The sequence below is a fragment of the Erpetoichthys calabaricus genome, chromosome 16, assembly GCF_900747795.2.
Source record: "Erpetoichthys calabaricus chromosome 16, fErpCal1.3, whole genome shotgun sequence".
NCBI classification, from domain to species: Eukaryota; Metazoa; Chordata; class Cladistia; order Polypteriformes; family Polypteridae; genus Erpetoichthys; species Erpetoichthys calabaricus.
The window spans coordinates 26731366-26750945 of NC_041409.2; the positions used below are offsets into that span (position 1 = coordinate 26731366).

The 19580-nt window shown below is 38.5% G+C and overlaps 1 protein-coding gene across 1 annotated transcript in view; it reads right to left on the bottom strand.

Annotated features, from left to right (window-relative positions):
* The window catches only part of ak7b (adenylate kinase 7b), a 28214-nt gene that overhangs the window by 1892 nt on the left and 6742 nt on the right, over positions 1-19580 (bottom strand). Inside the window, exons 5-16 of the mRNA XM_028821983.2 lie at positions 18766-18876; positions 18454-18537; positions 18045-18133; positions 17812-17902; positions 17337-17414; positions 16711-16860; positions 16140-16268; positions 15638-15752; positions 13365-13493; positions 11916-11984; positions 1794-1991; positions 233-453 (exon numbers count right to left, since the gene is read on the bottom strand). Of these exons, the coding sequence (XP_028677816.1) occupies positions 233-453; positions 1794-1991; positions 11916-11984; positions 13365-13493; positions 15638-15752; positions 16140-16268; positions 16711-16860; positions 17337-17414; positions 17812-17902; positions 18045-18133; positions 18454-18537; positions 18766-18876 (1464 nt within the window). The remainder of the gene's footprint in view (positions 1-232; positions 454-1793; positions 1992-11915; positions 11985-13364; positions 13494-15637; positions 15753-16139; positions 16269-16710; positions 16861-17336; positions 17415-17811; positions 17903-18044; positions 18134-18453; positions 18538-18765; positions 18877-19580) is intronic.

Here is a 19580-nt window from a genome sequence, read left to right on the forward strand (position 1 = left end):
GGCACGTAAGTATTTATGTTCCAAGACAGGTGAGGGGAGGCAGAAAAGAACTTGTTAGTTTATTTTATGTAAATGTAGAGATCACTACAATTATTTGCATGCCCACGTGAAGCTGAACTAAAATAATAGACATAAGGGTAGTCACACATCTAAGTATTAATACGTGTTATTTAATAAAAATATTAGAAAGCATATAGGTTAAATACCTTCTCCTACTCCCTAGATTTCTTACCCATTCCTCCAAACGTAATGCTCTTTCAGCCTTCTCTTGTTCTTCTTTTTTTTCTCTTTCAGCTTGTTCAGTGGCTTCACGTTTCAAACGTTCATCTACCAACTTCCTGTCAAGCTCTGCCTGCTCTTCTGGAGTAAGACCATAGTTTCGAGGTTTTCCAATTATTTTTTTCATTTTCTGAATTGTGGCCTCGTATTCAGGATCCTCACTGGTGGAAACATCTAACCAAAAACAGTTTAAATTTAAAAGATACCTTTTAAATAGATCACATCTTACTCATTACTGAACATGAGAGTGCCCATACAAGTGAAATGATATTTGAAATGATAGAGCATTGCTACTTTTAGACTTTCCTCTGTATCAGTGTTTCACTTTGGATAATTTGAGTAGTAAGAAGATCTTTAAAATAATATAACTGGGGCCGCACGGTGACACAGTAGTCTGCCTTACTAGTCAAAGAGACAGCGTTCAAATAAAACCAATACTTTTCTCTGTGCCAGACTTTCCTGTGCCTTTTTGGTCTACAACATGCTGTTGTGAACGAGTAAATATGTGAATATGTTTGCCGAGTGTGGCCTGCAACAGGGGCTGGTGCCTGCCTCGTACCTAATGCAGCAAGGATCAACTTTCTCGGAAACCTTCAATTTGAGTATTTGGGTTCTGAAAATGGAGGGCTTCATTATTTTGAACTAATGATATTTTTACTAAATATGAAAGGTATTTTCAAGTTTGTTGTGCTAGTTAATAAGCGAATAAAGGACACCAGGAGTGGTCAGTAACGTTGTAAAGAAGGTACACTTAATTCCTGGCTACAGTGTTTTTTGGGTTCTGTCTGAATTTTTATTTGGGTTTTACCACAGTAATAAAGATATACTGCCATTTCTTACTAAAAAATTAAAACTGCCATATCATAAATGTGTGCGTCTGAGTGTGCCATTGTCTTGTACCATGGCAATTCTCACCTAGAAAGTAAATTCAATTTTATGTGCCAATTTTAATCTTAAAATCTCTAAAATACACCTAGGATATAACACTGAATGGAAATTAGGCAACATACCCAAATGGCATGTGAAGTCGCTCATCTTTAATAATTGTATTGCTATAATAATAATTAATTCTTCACATATATATAGCGCTTTTCTCACTACTCAAAGCGCTCTCCACACAGGGAGGACCCGGGAAGCGAACCCACAATCTCATTACTGCACCATTAAGTGGTCGCCCAGTTTTCCTCACTGCCTTGATTCTGGCCTTAATTTTTCAGTCTCGTTTTGGCATTCATCTTTCAGCTTTTTTCTATTATCTGCACTTTTCTTCTGTGCTGATTGTTAGTGGTACCTCACTTACATCTCCTTTACCCCACCATTCTGTTTTCCCTCTTGCTAGCTCATTTTCTCGGTTCTTTACTTGTTGTTTTTGGTTTATTTGAAATATTGATTGGTTAACATAGTACTTTTTTAGATGTAATTAAAATGTGGCCAAAACTAAAAATTAAGAATAAACTTTATGAACATGGTTGATTAAATTTATTTAATGGATATAGCATTTTGAAAAGACTTACCAATATGCTCAGGATGAATTTCCAGCTCATCAAAATAGTTGAGCACAGTGTCCTCTTCTGTATTGAGATCTCTAAATAAAGCTAAGCGGCGGAGAAACTGGTCTTGAGCATAATGTGTTCCAGCAACAACACTCTCAGGAAGGTTCATCACGCGCTTCTTTAAAAATTCATCAGAGGCATCCAGTGAGAAAATAACCTCTAGACATACAATAAAAAGACCATCGCAAATTAGAACATTTTTTACATGTTCTTTTAAAGATGTTAATATAAAATACAGATAAACATGCATTAAATAAATCTACTTGACTGGAATAGTTTCCATGTAAACTGCTAATAATGTTCAATTATGTTTAGCATCTGCACCTAGCAAAGATACTGCAAATTATATCACTGAAAACTGTATAAAAAGAAATTAGGGACAAAGCAATAAAGTAAATATACCGTACATCAAAAGTATGTGTTTTTACATTTTTACATACAAAAGACTAATTTACATGTCATAATGAAAAATGATTTGTATATGGTACAAGCAGTGCACACAACTATTCATTTGTGATTGGGAAAACACAGCACTGCCACTGAACATTGTGTAAGTGAGCTACAGGAAGGTAATAATTTGTAGCCTTTCCAAAGGGCCATATGATTTACCATCCAAGTTGATGTTCCCCTGCATCATGTAGGGCAGGGGTGCCCAATACGTCAATTGAGATCGACCGGTAGATCAGAAAGGTAGTGCAAGTAGATTGCGTTGCATTCAAAAAAAATTTTTTTAGAAGTTAGTCTATCATATATCCTCCCTATTGCATTTGACACTTGATTGACAGGGCGGCCAGTCTGAGATCTCTTTTCTTCTAACACACAGGTCATCCTGCACGCACGATCAAACACGCAAGCTACTGCAAAACTCCAGCGATCTAAGTGATCTAGTTAGCCTTCCAATTTATATCAACTAATGAAGGGATATGAAAAAAAAATTGTTAGTGGGGTGCTGGACATGTGGAATTGGAAGAGGAATATTTTCTCACAATGTCACAATCGAAGTGCGTTTGTCTGATCTGTCAATCTATCATTGCTATTCCAAAGAAGGGAAATGTGGAAAGGCACTTTCAAACTGTTCATAAAAACTATGAAACTGACTTCCTTCCGTAAAGCAATCTGAAAAAGAAAAAGGTGAGGGAACTAAAATTGCAGTTAATCGGACAGCCATCATTTTTCACTCAGCTGAATTCAAAAGCAAAGGCAGACACCAAAGCGTCGTTCCAGGTGAGTCACTCAATCATTAAGCACTAGGGGGCTCCGCCCCCTGCTCGCTTCGCTCGCCAACCCCTGGTGTTGGGAATGACAAAGAGCGTGATGTATGAATGAGATATAGAATAGTGTGAAGGTGTAGATGATGCAAATAGAAAGCAAACAATAAAGTGTGTGGCACAGTGTAAAGGTTTACTGGAAAATTTCTTTGTACACGCCGTTTAAGTGTAAAAGGTAATTCCAGGTCAGAACTTGTAAGGTCAATGAAGATGGTTATTGTTGTGATCAGAGTCAAGTTTGTCAGAGCTTATAAAGAGTTGTGTCTCTCCAGGAAGTAATGGAATGACTTGGGTATTTATGTTTTCCACATTAATATTTTTTGGACATAATATAGTGCGTTGTGTTAAAAGGGGCATTTGGTCTAATGAGATCGCTGTTCCAAATCTGTCTGTAACTAAGTCGTCGCAGATAAAGGCTTGAGAAATTGTAATAATATGTGGGTGAAGTCCATCTGTATTGGTGAGTGTACCATCTCCCAGTTGTAATAAGCAATTGTTATGATCTGGTTCTGGACATCGTATCTTTTTTACTAACTGTATCTTTTGAAAGCAATGCCAATTGTCTGCGTATTTTAAGGTGCACTGAACAATAGCTGAGCGCATGGCATGTGGAAGAATAGCTAAGCACTGTCTAAAATCTCCTCCTAATAAAAGTACCTTTCCTCCAAAGCGAATATCATTATTCATAAACGTTTGTAGAAGTTTATGAATGGTGTTGAGTAAGTGACTGGATGTCATTGTACATTCATCAATAATTAACATTTTTGCAAGACGGATGTCACGTGCAGTGCCACCGTTAATGTTCATAGTGGATACCGATTTGTAGGATCTAATGCAGTTGATAAAGATTTCACTTTCAGGTACATCGTTAGTTAGAAGCTTCTGTAGATATTCAGGATATGAATGTAAAGGAGGCAGTCTAATCTGACCCTTTTGACAACAACGTGTAAATGTATTACTTGTATTGCCAGTTGTTTCTTCAGGGAAGTGAACTGAATGACAATGATTGCAAATGACATTCATTAATCCGAATGAATTTTCCTGGTGTATGTTTTGCTTGTGTCGTTTGAGAGGCGCGTTGTTGCATGTGTAGTATTTGTGACGTGTTGTTTTGGAGCTGTAATCGATTTGCCTGTGCTGTGTGAGAAGCCCTTTGTAGCCTTCCTTGCCGTTAACGTATGTCTGAGACGGGAGGTGTTTCGTTTTGAATCCATGCCTGTTGCGATGCAGCACTTTGATTGATAGATTGCGTCATGTGGATCTAGGATGTAGATTTGAGCATATTTGCGTTGTTGATTTGTTTCAGGGTGCACTGTTCCAATGCGATGCAGTATTTGTGCACATATGGGAAAGCAGTATAGGCCATTGCCTTTTGTTGGCCTGATATTTACTCCGGTAGATGCAAAAGCAAATGAACTATTGTAGGATCTAATGCAGTTCATAAAGTTTTTACTTTTAGGTACATCGTTAGTTATAAGCTTTAGTTGAGCTTTGCGTTTTTGGAGCCGAGACATTTTTTCTTTTAGAAATATGGATAAGTAATAAGGAGTATTGCACTCACTGTTAATATGGAGCCTTTTCTGTGGTTGAACGGTTAATAGTGCCTTATTGTAATGAGATCCACCTATGCTGCATAGTGTGAATTGTGTTTGGTCCCGTTATCTGAGCCGTATCGTTTTGTACCTGTGATCGTGAATTCATGACTTGTTTGTTCTTGAGCGTGAGAAATATGGATAAGTAATAAGGAGGATCGCACTCACTGTTAATATGGAGCCTTTTCTGCGGTTGAACAGTTAATAGTGCCTCATTGTAATGAGATCTACCTATGCTGCATATTGTGAACGTGTTGAGATGACGTATGTTTAATACGGACGGTTCATTTAGAAATGGGGCTTTGTGTGTCACTTGTTATTTATGTTACTGTGGTCGTAGATTTGTGCATATTTGCGTTGTTGATTTGTTTCAGGGTGCACTGTTCCAATGCGATGCAGTATTTGTGCACATATGCGAAAGCAGTATGGGCCATTGCCTTTTGGTGGCCTGATATTTACTCCGGTAGATGCAAAAGCAAATGAACTATTGTAGGATCTAATGCAGTTCATAAAGTTTTTACTTTCAGGCACATCGTTAGTTAGAAGCTTTAGTTGCGCTTTGCGTTTTTGGAGCCGAGACATTTTTTCTTTTAGAAATATGGATAAGTAATAAGGAGTATTGCACTCACTGTTAATATGGAGCCTTTTCTGCGGTTGAACGGTTAATAGTGCCTTATTGTAATGAGATCTACCTATGCTGCATATTGTGAATTGTGTTTGGTCCCATTATCCGAGCGGTATCGTTTTGTACCTGTGATCGTGAATTCATGACTTGTTTGTTCTTGAGCGTGAGAAATATGGATAAGTAATAAGGAGGATCGCACTCACTGTTAATATGTAGCCTTTTCTGCGGTTGAACGGTTAATAGTGCCTCATTGTAATGAGATCTACCTATGCTGCATATTGTGAACGTGTTGAGATGATGTATGTTTAATACGGACGGTTCATTTAGAAATGGGGCTTTGTGTGTCATTTGTTATTTATGTTACTGTGGTCGTGGGTCTGAATCGTCGTTTTTGTGTACGTTTCGTGTGCTATGTCCGTAGTCTGTCCCGTTTCGTGTCCAATGGGCTTTGTGTGGTGCTCGCGGCTTCTTTTTTGTGTGTGCTTGTGGCTTGTTGAATCCTCCTCTTTGTGTGCGTCCCATTTCGTGTGCAATGGGATTAAATCCTCCTCTTTGTGTGTGTCCCGTCCGTTGCTTGTGTGTGTGTGGGGCGGGGGGGGGGTTTGCGGGCTCTTTTTTTTTTGTGCCAGGGGCTTGTTGAATCGTCCTCTTTGTGTGTGTCCCGTCCGTTGCTTGTGTGTGTGTGTGGGGGGGGGTGGGTTTTGCTCATGCGGCGCTGTGTGCGTCGCCTGCGTTTGACTCCTTTTTTCTGTGCTCACTCCTTTTTTCTGTGGTCTTGTCCGCCTCTCGCGGCGCCTCATTTCTTGGGGCGCCTGCGCAGTACGTCTTTTTGCGGCTACGGCCCATGGCCGGATGTCCCTGCGTCCATCCGGTTTGGCATTCTCGGTTAGTAATATGGATAAGAAGTCCTTCCAAGATGGCGAGATGATATAAGAGGCCTTTGTTGAGGCAGATGGCTAGGGAGACATTCCTGCTGAGATTTCGAGACCCCTGGCCGGAGATAAAGGAGTTTCTCCTTGTCATTAAACATGTAGAATACAAGCAACTTAATAACGATCAATGGCTGCTAGACTTGGCATTTTTTTTACCAATCTGACCAACATGTTGAATGAGCTTAATTTTCAGCTGCAAGGAAAAGACAAAACCATGGTCAATATGATTAGCTCAGTTAATGCTTTCAAACAAAAAATGCAACATCTGTCCTCAAAGCTGCAGCGCCTTGATTTGGGGAACATCCAAAACCTCTCATCAGAGCTGGAGACGCAATGGAAGGCGCAACTTGACGGCATACGCTACACAGAGCAGATTGAAAATTGCCTGTCAGACTTTGACAGATGGTTTCAAGACTCAGATTTACTTGAGCCAATCGCTACATTTAAGTGCTATCCATTAAGGGAAGATGTTGAGGGGGATTCACCCGCATCAAAAACTGCAACACTGTTTCACCTAAAACTCCTCTACAGTGGAAGATAGATAGATAGATAGATAGATAGATAGATAGATAGATAGATAGATAGATAGATAGATAGATAGATAGATAGATAGATAGATAGATAGATAGATAGATAGATAGATAGATAGATAGATAGATAGATAGATAGATAGATAGATAGATAGATAGATAGATAGATAGATAGATAGATACTTTACTAATCCCAAGGGGAAATTCACATATTCCCGCAGCAGCATACTGATAAAGAACAATGTTAAATTAAAGAGTGACAACAATGCAGGTATAACAGACAATAACTTTGTATAATGTTAACGTTTACCCCCCCAAACCCCCCAAAGGGGTGGAATTGAAGAGTCGCATAGTGTGGGGGAGGTATGATCTCCTCAGTCTGTCAGTGGAGCAGGACGGTGACAGCATTCTGTCGCTGAAGCTGCTCCTCTGTCTGGAGATGATACTGTTTAGTGGATGCAGATTTTGACACTACAGGATGACATTCAGCTGAAGTATGGGGCTCATGGACAGTTTTGGAACTTACTGACAGAGGAAAAGTACCCAAACATGAGGAAATGTGCTACCTCCTTGACTGCATTATTCGGCTCTACTTATTTATGCGAGTCAGCCTTTTCCCACATGTAGATTATTAAGTCCAAATACCGTTGTGACCATAAATGTATTGAATTGTTATTGTGTTATAAGGGTTATTCAGTTATGCAAAGTACGCCAACATATATTTTATATATACAGTATACTCAGTATATATTTTTAATGTAGGTAGATCACTTTGACCTGGTCATTTTAAAAGTAGCTCACAAGCCAAAAAAGTGTGGGCACCCCTGATGTAGGGTATAAGTCCATAATTTATAATACACTAGTCCAGGAATGCTTTAGGTTAAGGAGTACTGATGGCTGGGATATTATAAAGATGATTTGCAGGGGAGATGCCATAATGGGTTGGATAGAAACTCTGACAGCTAGCTTTTATATGTTACCATCAGATAAATCATTCTAAATCCAGTTCTGTGCATCGAGACACTGGTGCTCTACATGCTGGTATGTCTGGTTCTAGAAGCTGTGTGTGTCAGCACATTTAAAGTCTCATTAAGTGTATGCCTGTATACATAGAATGTTGTACATATTCTCTAGAGGCAGCACAATTTAGGAGTCACAGGATTCAACTCAATCAAAAAATTGAATGTATAAAAATTTACTTCAAAAACAATCCAAAATCAAACAAAAAACATAACATGTAAGCCCCACTTGACAAAGAGTACAATGTAAATAGAGAACCCCCATCAAAAAAGTTCCTTGTATAGGATAATACAACCTGTAGAATAAAAAAGTTAGATATAGGCCTGGCCTGTTTACTTTAAAATGATATTAGTGTGTTCTTGCCAAGTTCTGAAAAAAGTATTACACAGAACCACACAAAAAATAATTTTCTTTTTTAAATTTGAGATAATACAGAATATGATGTTCTTAGCTAGCTAGTGTACTGGGACTCTACCAGATGAACAATACAAGTATTTGTGTAAGTAATGTAATATGGAGTCACTTTTAACCATCTATCTGGTATTTCTACAAATACTGCTGTGAAGGTGTTAGGAGTGTTATTAATCCAAGAATATCTGAGATATATACCAAAAGTTTTGCCTATTATAGTTTAAGTGTGGGGCATTCCTGAAAAACATGCAATTTAGTGACGCAGAAGTTTAAAAGCACATGTTGGGCTTTGTCCTCTGTACATTTTACACAATTTTAACAAGATATATGTAAGTAAATGCATTTTACGAATGGCTGATTCATATTCCTTTTCTGAGATTTTAAACCAGGTAACGCTTGTGGTTAGTCTGCCAGTCAGCAAACATTTGCCTCATCCTCTCAATTTCGAGAAGTAGATCACAGATATGGGATACAGTGCCTGCCAAATAATACAATAAGTGCACAACACGTGGTTCACCTTAATTGTGACTCATCAGGTGTACGCACCTTTACTTCCCCTTACAGGGATTGAACCTCGGACGTCAGCGCACAGATTACTATTCAGACCTATGAATGTAATAATCTGATCTTCACCCTGTCAAGTAAATTAACTAGCCACCGTGGCGCAACGTCAGGGGCTTCGCCTCAGGTGCTGATGTCCAAGGTTCGAACTCTAAATGTTATAGTTCTGAGTGTCTTCCATATATGGAATGCTACAGGACATTGGATAGAAGATTGAAAATTATCAGTATGGGGCAAACAGTTTTCTTCCTAAAAATGTGCCATACATTGGATTCATGTCTCTACTATAAAAAAAAATCCTGGGAGGGAGACTAGGGAGACGAGACGTGATCTTCTCGGAAGACAATTTGACATCCCGCGAGAGACACTTTAACGTCACACGAGACAAGGCAACGAGACAACATTTAAAACAAGTTCACGGACATCTAACTAAGCAGTTGTTGGAATGCTTTTGACAGACAGACATCATGTGCTCCCAGCTCTTAAAATAACGACAAGCAGAACACGCAGTTTGCCAAGAGCAGCAGCAGGAAGCCAGCAGATGATCCAACTGCTTCTCCTTAGCGTGCGTTCAGCCAATGCCTCCCCCCTCCTTTCACAACGCAAGCGGCAGAGACGTGAAGTGGGAAAAGGACAGCTGCTGTACAGGCTTTGAAATGATCGATGTGCAGCGCGACAAAAAGAACACGCAGCTTGCCAGCAGCAACAAGCCAGCAGATGATCCGACTGCAACTCCTTAGCGTGCGTTCCGCCAATGCCTTCCCCCTCCTTTCACAACGCGAGCGGCAGAGACGTGAAGTGGCAAAAGGACAGCTGCTGTACAAGCTTTGAAATGATCGACGCAAAGCACAACAAGCAGAAAACGCAGCTTGCCAGGAGCAACAAGCCAGCAGATGATCCGACTGCAACTCCTTAGCGTGCGTTCAGCCCTACCCCCCTTCTCAATGCGAACGGCAAAGACACGAAGTGGCCAAAGGACAGCTGCTGTACAAGCTTTTAAACGATCGACACTCAGCGTGTCAAAAAGAACATGCAGCTCGCCAGCTGTAGCAGCAGCAGAAAGACAGCAGATGATCCGACGGCATCTCCTTAGCGTGCGTTCAGCCCTACCCCCCTTCTCAATGCGAATGGCAGAGACACGAAGTGGCCAAAGGACAGCTGCTATACAAGCTTTTAAACGATCGACACTCAGCGCGACATAAAGAACATGCAGCTCACCAGCTGTAGCAGCAGCAGAAAGACAGCAGATGATCCGACGGCATCTCCTTAGCGTGCGTTCAGAACACGAGTAGCGTAATACGTCCTGTGAAAAAGATTTAACCACGGCCAGGGCCAGAAATAAAGAACAAGTATTGTTTTTACAAGTTTTAAAGTAAAAGTGAAAATAATGCATATGTAACAATTCCCATGAAAATAACAATCTCTTTAAATTGTATATCTGGTAAACCAAACCCGGGGGTGGCTGAGCAAAGTGAGCAGGGGGCAGAGCCCCCTCGTCTATTTAATAAAAATGTGTTCTAATAATAATTCTTTGCATTTATATAGCTCTTTTCTCAATACTCAAAGCGCTCAGCAATTGCAGGTTAAGGGCCTTGCTCAAGGGCCCAACAGAGCAGAGTCCCTTTTGGCATTTTATGGGATTCGAACCAGCAACCTTCCGATTGCCAGTGCAGATCCCTAGCCTCAGAGCCACCATTCTATATTAGCTTCAATCTGTTTTATAAAAATGTCCTCTCCTAGCAAAAGAGATGCAAAGTTTAAAGCATATTTAAAAAAAAAGGATTCCTATAGTGTGAAGTGTAACCTGCAAAACCTTTTTTGATTATATGTTTGGTCTGGCTCTTTTAATTTATATTTTTTTCAACACTGGTAATTGCCTGCAATCCTTTTGAACGGATAAATGCCCTGTGTCCAGTTGCTGTACTTTTATTAATATCCCAATAAATTCCTCAAGAGCATCCTCCTTCTCCTTTCTTAAACTCTAGTCTCCTTCTCTAACTCATGCACCTCGGACATGCATCACTAACTAAATTTCTATCATGATATGAATACCAGTAGCACATCACCACAACTCATATAATATGAAAATAATTCTGGAGAGAAAGAGCGCTGTGATTTTAGCACTTGTGTTCATTTCTGCCAACAACCAACGAGTTTGTCATTAATGTAGCTACTGCATTATATTGACTACATAAAATTAATACACAGACACTATGTCCATTTAAAAGTGGGAAAGGTTTTGATGTCTGAAGCATATTTATGACAACAAATACACTTCATGCATATATAAGAGTAATAAATATGTATATATCCTTATCACGGAAACTATGTATCAAATAATATATTGTAGGGGCTTAACAGAAAGCAAAAAATAGTTACCCATCATCATGTAGGAATTTTAAGTCACCTGGTGCAAGCTCACTGACACGATCAACAATTAATCACAATTAAATATTGATGCGTAATTAGGCTGCAGCCTACAATTTTAAATGAGAAGCCAAATACATGATTATTTTTTATCACAATACCCTGAGAAGAAAAATTATTTATTTTTGTGAAATTGGCACAACTTTCTCTAATCGGTGTATCAATTATACTGTAGCAGAAATAAAGCAGCCATGGAATAATACCTTCACACCATCTGATTGGAAGCGAGCGTGTCTCAGTGAGAGTGTTATGGAGTCTTGCTGGATGCGGACATACCCTTCTCCAGCTTGTGCCAACAGTGTGTGACCACAACAGTGTTGTATTTTTGATTTGTCTGCACAATCTTCCAATATATTTTGCTGCTTCAACTGAAATGCTTACAGAAACTACTGGCATTATTTTTAGGTTCAATAACTGTCAGGTATTTTCTAGGATATATGACATTCTGGTAATTTCAAAGTTTTCCAGGATTACAAGGAAACATGAGAACCCTGAAGATGTGATCCAGACACATTATTGGAATAAAGAGCTAGATATGCATAATAAGAACAAAGCACAACCTTCTACACTTTAGGGCAGTAAGTAGCCTGAAAGAACTTGCCAGACATGCACCTCATTTAATGGAAACAATTTTGTAAATGTTCTCAGAGACGAAACACCTTTTATAGGATTCTTCTGTCTGCACTAAACATAAAACAACATACATCAACAACTGACCTGGCATAATCTTCTTGTCATACTGGGGAAGCTTGCCTCGTGATTCTTCTTCTTCTTCTTCATCTTCAACTTGGAAGAAAAAATTTCAATATTAAAACAAAATACTATATATTAAATGTGTTTGAAGATTATACTTTAATGTATTTGGGTCCATGCTGTGTGACTTTGTTTTAATTATTTGTTCGGATATCTTTTTTGATGTGTAGACTCTACATGATTGCCATTGTTTTATCAGGCCTGTTGTCCACAATTAACACCACTGTCTCACCATCCCAACACTGCTGCAGATTAGTGTTAAACAAAAATCTTTTTCAAAACTCCAGCAATGAATTTGTGGTGCAGGAAGATTCAGAGTAAGGTCAAATGTTGCCTTGCAGTTATTGCTGAAGGACCAGATGCTGTTTTTTACCTATGATACTGTATTGAGCAAACCAGAGTCAACACAGAATGGTGAATAGTTATCCAAGTCCATGTGAATTGTTTTGTACATTTTTTATAATTTAAAATCAATATCAGTAATTTTAATCACAGTTTCAAATACTAAAAAACAACACTACAAGCAATAACAGCATCTAACAGTTACAATTTATGAGGTGTTTTAAATAATATACTGTATGATTCTGTGATACTATATTGTACTGTATATACATTTTTATATTATTTATTTTTATAAAGAGGAATGTGGTATAATATATTTTCTGAATTATTTTCATGAGTTCATAAAATATCCAGACAAATCTATTTAACACAGGATTGTGCTGCATAGACATTTTCCACTTTTACTTGTTTTTATGTATAATAGCATATTTCAAACTTGATAGATTAATAGACCATCATTAAAACATTAGGGCAATACTTGGTTTTATTTAGAAATTTTATAATCAAATTAAGGGTGGCACGGTGGCGCAGTGGTAGAGACCAGGGTTTGCTTCCCAGGTCCTCCCCGCGTGGAGTTTGCATGTTCTCCCCGTGTCTGCGTGGGTTTCCTCCCACAGTCCAAAGACATGCAGGCGATCCTAAATTGTCCCTAGAGTGTGTGTGCTTGGTGTGTGTGTGTCCTGCGGTGGGTTGGCACCCTGCCCAGGATTGTTTCCTGCCTTGCGCCCTGTGTTGGCTGGGATTGGCTCCGGCAGACCCCCGTGACCCTGTGTTCGGATTCAGCGGGTTGGGAAATGGTTGGATGGATAATCAAATTACATTATTTGTTGTAATATTTTATTTCTTTACTATAGTTTCATAAGCTTGAATCCCATGTAAGTGTAACACTGTTAATTCTCATTAATATATTAAAGCTGTGCACATTCCAAACATTTGAAAGACAATTTCAACTTTTTTAATTATGCCAATTTTATGATACATTCCACAATTAAATACCATGAGAAAATATATTTAATACTATTTTGCTTTGAACTGCTAACAATCATATTGATGATGACAAGCATATCTTACTATTAAAAAGCTCCTTAGCTTGGTCATAAGTTTTAGGAAAACCATCAAGAACAAATCCCTGATTCTGACATTGCTTCGATTTGAGTTTATCCTTCATAAAACGTATGACATATTGGTCATCCAGGCGGTCTGAAAAAAAAAAAAGAAAAGAAAAACAAATATTAACTCATTTGTTCAGTGGGGCATTTAACTTCCACCCAACTTACTGACATTTGTTTCAGTTTAGCCACTTTGTCCAGGTGTTCAAGATGATCAGCGTTTCTATCACAAATTCTGTTATTTGTTCAGGGTTTGATTGTAGTACTTGTCTATTTACATTTTTGTATTGTTTCCTTTTTGGTCTGTTATTCTATTTCAATGCTTTTCTATATTCTATATTTATTTAGTGTTTCATGAGAATATTACTTGAATGCAACTTTGTGTATACACCTGTATAAACACACATCCTCCACCCTTACCCTGAGCACTGGTGTGCTGCAGGTCCCCTTCTCTATGCACTCTTCACCCACGACTGTCAACCCATCCACCAATCAAACATTATTGTTAAATTTGTGGATGATACGACTGTCATTGGGCTTGTAACAGACAACAGTGAAGCTGCATATAGGGAAGAGGTTCAGAATCTGACAGAATGGTGCAACACCAACAACCTGGTCTTAAATACCAAAAAAGACCAAAGAAGTGATTCTGGACTTTAGGACCACTAAAAAGACCAATCACAGTCCAATAACAATCAATGCAGATGCTGTAGAGAGAGTTTGCAGCTTTAAGTTTCTAGGAGTCACCATCTCAGAGGACCTGTCCTGGGCTGACAACAGTTTGGCTATAACAGGCAAAACACAACAACAGGAAGCTAAGGAGAGCTGACCTCCCTTAGAAGCTGCTGGTTAATTTCTATTGATGCACTATAGGGAGCATCTTAACTAAGTGCATGATGGCCTACAGGTACAACAGCTGCACCAAGGCTGCTAAAGAAGCCCTGCACCTGGTCGTAAAAACAGCAGAGGCCATTATTGGGACTGAACTGACGTCACTCGAACTCTTGTATAAGACTCGCTGTGTGAGAAGGGCCAAAAACATTCTCAAGGACAAAACTCATCCTGGAAATTCTTTGTTTGAGCTCCTCCCGTCAGGCAGACGCTTTAGGTCAATCCTGGACTACGCACAAACAGCCTAATAAAGAGCTTTATCCCATCTGCCATAAACTTTCTGAACTCTGAATCTCCTCAGTCTGAGATCATTTTTAATTGAACATGTGCAATAAGCTATATTGGTAATGTGCAATATACTAATGTAATACAATATAGAATATGGAATGTACTATTCATTAACAGGTGCAATAACAATTTATTGCTAATCAATAATAATTTGCTCTGGTTACTTGATCACTTAACACTGTATACGACATATTTGGAATTATTTGACTTTTCTTTAAGTGCACCTTGGGACTGTCACAAAAAAGTAATTTCGTTGTATTACACAATGACAATAAAATGCTTGAACTCTGAATTTCTGTGAAGCCCTTTGAGCATGGGAAAGATGCTGTATAAATAAAATGTAATATTATTATTATTTTAGTGAATTTTAGTGAATTTCCCCTTGGGATTAATAAAGTATCTATCTATCTATCTATCTATCTATCTATCTATCTATCTATCTATCTATCTATCTATCTATCTATCTATTATTATTATTATTATTATTATTACAAGCAACTTCTTCTAGGGTACTGCGGTGGGTTGGCACCCTGCCCGGGATTGGTTCCTGCCTTGTGCCCTGTGTTGGCTGGGATTGGCTCCAGCAGACCCCCGTGACCCTGTGTTTGGATTCAGCGGGTTGGAAAATGGATGGATGGATGGACTTCTTCTAGGAGAAGTCAAGCTACCATTTCTAGGATTAGGAACAGACTGGGGAACTCATGAGGTTGGGGATATTTCATGAGAATCCGTCTAGAGCCCCAGCTGTCTCTGTAGCCTTCAGTTAAAGGGCCAGGCAGTCCTCTGAATATGTAAGCGTCATAATGGAGAGCGGGGAGATGTAGTTAAGGTAGTAAATATCCTTGCTGACACCATGCTCCCCATCATCTCCCACTGCCCCAGCGGGATACTCATGACACCTTCAGAGTGGAATTAGGTGTGAGGCTCTAAGGCCTGTCATCATTTGAAAATTTTCTAATGGTGTAATGTTCTAATCCGCCCAATTTACACAAACAACATTTATATTGGCCAAAATTAGGAAGTACTGTATCTTAATGTGTTATTTAATTATTATACCCCCATTCTGCTCCATGTTTTCTCGAATTGCTTCAAGTAATTCCTGAGCATCTTTTATCATTTCTTCATGGTCTTCTTCCTGATCCTCATCCTCGGGTAACTGAGTACGTTTTTCCTATAAAAAGCAATGTATCATGTTGTGAGTTGATGGAAAACTAATCATTGAAATGTTCCAGATACTGTATAAATCATAAATAATCCGGTTTTTCCTGGGTCAAATTAAGACTAAAATTAAAAGTTGCAGAATGCTATTTAAGGTTTGAGGCTTACGAAGAAATCATAATTGCCTTTCCTTTATTAAAACTGTAAGCCGTCAAATATTAAGCCTTCATTCTCAATGAGTTGCAAGTACCAGCTTCTAAAATATTCACCATAATGCTAACATTGTAACAAGAAGGTATCAAGGACTGAAAAAGGCTTCAAATTACAGTACAGTACTGAACAAAATGCATTATTACCACCCCAGAATCAAAACAAGACATTTTTAAAATGTGCAACTTACAATCGCATCAATCGCTTCAGCAATAACATCTTTTATTTTGATATGATGTAGCTTGTATTGCTTACAAATCATTTCCGATACTGTACTCTTGCCAACAGCCGGAGGGCCGAGTATACAGATTTTTACAGGCTGAAAAAAAAAAGTTTGGATTTTATATATTTGAATTTATCATACCACAGGCAAACTATCAAAGAGCTGAGAAAAACACAGTTAGAAGCAGAATGTTGTGATGCTGTTTCATTAGGAGTGTTATTTTCCTATTATTATTATCATTATACTCTTACAATATTATCAACCTATTATTTAAAATAAACATTTGCAACCTATCCTTGTATTTCTTAGTCAACTATACAATCAGAATTAGTTGAATTAAGCTGCCACCTAGTGGCTCTGTAAGAAACAGCTTTTACAACATGACAGGTTTCCCCGTTGCATTCCGTTTTAACCTGTGATTTTTTGAATTATTGCAGTCAAGACATGACAGGAGTCATAGTTTCTTCTAGCAGATTCAAGTCATGTTAAAAAGCACACATCATTATTATAGATTAGGGATTACTAATACAAAACTCACCTGAAGTCCTCGGTTTTCCTTGTATTCTTTAATTATGTTCTGTATGTTTTCAACTATGCCAGTTTCAGCACTCCAGCTGATATTAAAATTTTCTTTAAGAAAAACAGCTTCCATGCGGAGATTAACCAATAATGTATCGATACTGGTTTGCTATAAATAGACACAGAAAGAAATAGTACTCCAAATGTCAACATTTTAACAGTTATAAAAAAATAAACACAGATAAGTGTGGCACGGTGGCACAGTGGGTAGCGCTGCTGCCTTGCAGTTAGGAGACCCGTCTGGGTTCGCTTCCCGGGTCCTCCCTGCATGGAGTCTGCATGTTCACCCCGTGTCTGTGTGGGTTTCCTCCCACAGTCTATAGACATGCAGGTTAGGTGCATTGGCGATCCTAAAATTGTGCTTGGTGTGTGTGTGCGTGTGCCCTGCGGTTGGCTGGCGCCCTGCCCGGGGGATTTGTTCCTGCCTTGCGCCCTGTGCTGGCTGGGATTAGCTCCACAAGACCCCTGTGACCCTGTGGGTTGGGAAATGACTGACCGACTAGACTAAACACAGTGAATATAACACATTCAGACATTAACACATTTATTTACATGCTGTATTTATAATAAAATATAGTTACTTACCGTTAGGTCTCGGTTGAGAAAAACATTTTCCTTTGGCACTTCTTGTATTTTATCGGGTCCAAGAGTTGTGCTAATAACCTTTTGAACATAAAAGTCATATTACAGTTATAAAGAAAAATAAGCACTTAGCTGCTGTTTAATTTTAATTTTAATTTTTTTTGACATTTAATCAAAATAACTTGAAGAATGTCCCCTCTCTGATATCATCACTATTCCTGTCACAGTGACTTACACATTTTACTGTAGGTATTCCAGACTACATAAGAAGGTACATTTTCTGTAGATTATTCCACACAACCAGCCGAATACAACAAAAAGGAAGAATGGCAATAACAACAGTTATTAGCCATTGTTAACAAGCCATTTTCGTTTCTAAATCTTAGTGGTAAGCTTTGCAAACTAATGTACATCCAGAATACGAAAATGAAAGTGGCCAAGGTTTAACATGTGAAGTAGTTTTGTACAGTAAACCCACCTTTACTATCTCTTCAAGCGTATGCTTAGAATCATCCACAGCAATCAGATAGTGAGTTTTGGGATTGTGGTCAATTGTATTTTGCATCACTCTATAAAGAAGCACATGACAGTATAATCAATTCTACTTTTTCGCATTCAAAATATGGACTTTATTTTTATGCATCATTCCTAACATGTATACAATACAGAAAGAGGCAAATGTAAGGTGAAAAAATAAAGCTGTCAACACACTTTGCTAAGTCATTAATGTGAATCGTTGGAATGATGTTGCTTCCATTTCCAAACACTGGGAGTGAAGGCGCATCTCCAAGCCAGGCCATCTAAAAGAAAGTTAACAGAGACACCTAGAAGTCAGGCATTCAAAATAATATTTAATACTGAAATCTAACATGCCCTTATCTTTCACAACTAAATTATCTATTTTTTGCAAAACAAGGCATGCTAAGCAGTAAATTAAATGACGACAACTGTAGAAATGTGCTGCTCAACTGTTTCACAGTTGTTCAAGAAAATCAGTGCTTCAGTATATAACTTTAAGTCAAAACAGAAATGCAACATGACTTTTGGATTCTCATTTATCTCCACAGGAAGTGTCTTTTCAAGATTTAAAGTAAAACATCATTTATGAAATTAACTGTACCTTAAAAAAGAAGTGGAAATCTTTTTCTCCCATTCCATACTGAAGACCTGAAGCAACGACATAGGTGGAAAAACGGCTCTTTTTCTGCAAATGGAATAATAAGATAGACTGAGATCACTCAAATCGTTCACCCACTTGCTGCTTGTATTTTTAAAGATAAACAACAGCAAACACTTTATTTGTTTATTGAAATAAAACATGTCACTAATAGTTTTAGGGTTGTCTTGTTAAAAGATAAAACGTTGATTAGAGAAGTTGTATTACATGTGCCTTTGTACATAAAATCAAAATTGCATTTAGTTGCATACTCACAGTTTTTCCAAACTTTATAACCAACTTTTCAACACTAATGTGATCTTTAAAATTGGGGTGAGGTCGTCTTCGCCTGTAATCGTCCTCGGTAAATGGGATTTCTGGATCATCCTGAAATGAACAAAATAATCGAAGATATTTAGCATAAGCACATTGATCACAAACCTAAAGCCATGTTTCTGTAGTTCCTCATTCAGCCACTCCTCATAACCTTCAGGTGAGGGACACAGTGTTTACCAGTAAAGTAGGTCAGATGAAACTGCCTTATTCCCAGTATGACTCCAGCACTCCCTGGGACATTATAAAGATGTAATCCATCAAGCGAATCCTGGAGATACCCTGGGTCTTCTCTCAGTAAACTGAGCCTTGCAAATCTTAAATGAGATACAGCCTGGGACATTCTCAAAAGAACAACTCATATGGCACCTCTGAGTCCACAAAATCAAGCATTTAGTTTCCAAAGACCTTCTGGAATCTTGAGTTCTTCAGAATGTTAGGAAGGAAACTCAACTGCTCCAAAGAGAACCCTTATTTCTTAACTTTGCACGCACAAGTATAGGGTTAGATACTGTAGTTTCATCCTAAACCATCACTGCCCAGTATGACACCCACAATACTGCTGAGCTCTCAGTGTCACAACCATTTCTGCCTTAATTGGGGCTACAACCCCTGAGGTATGTCAACTTCTCCAACTGGGATTGATGCTCCTCTCTCACCTGCAGAGAGGGAAACCATTTTTCCTGAATAAACCATGACCAGAGATATGGAGGAGCGGATTCTCATCCTTATCAAGTTCACATAGCTGTGAACTGCAG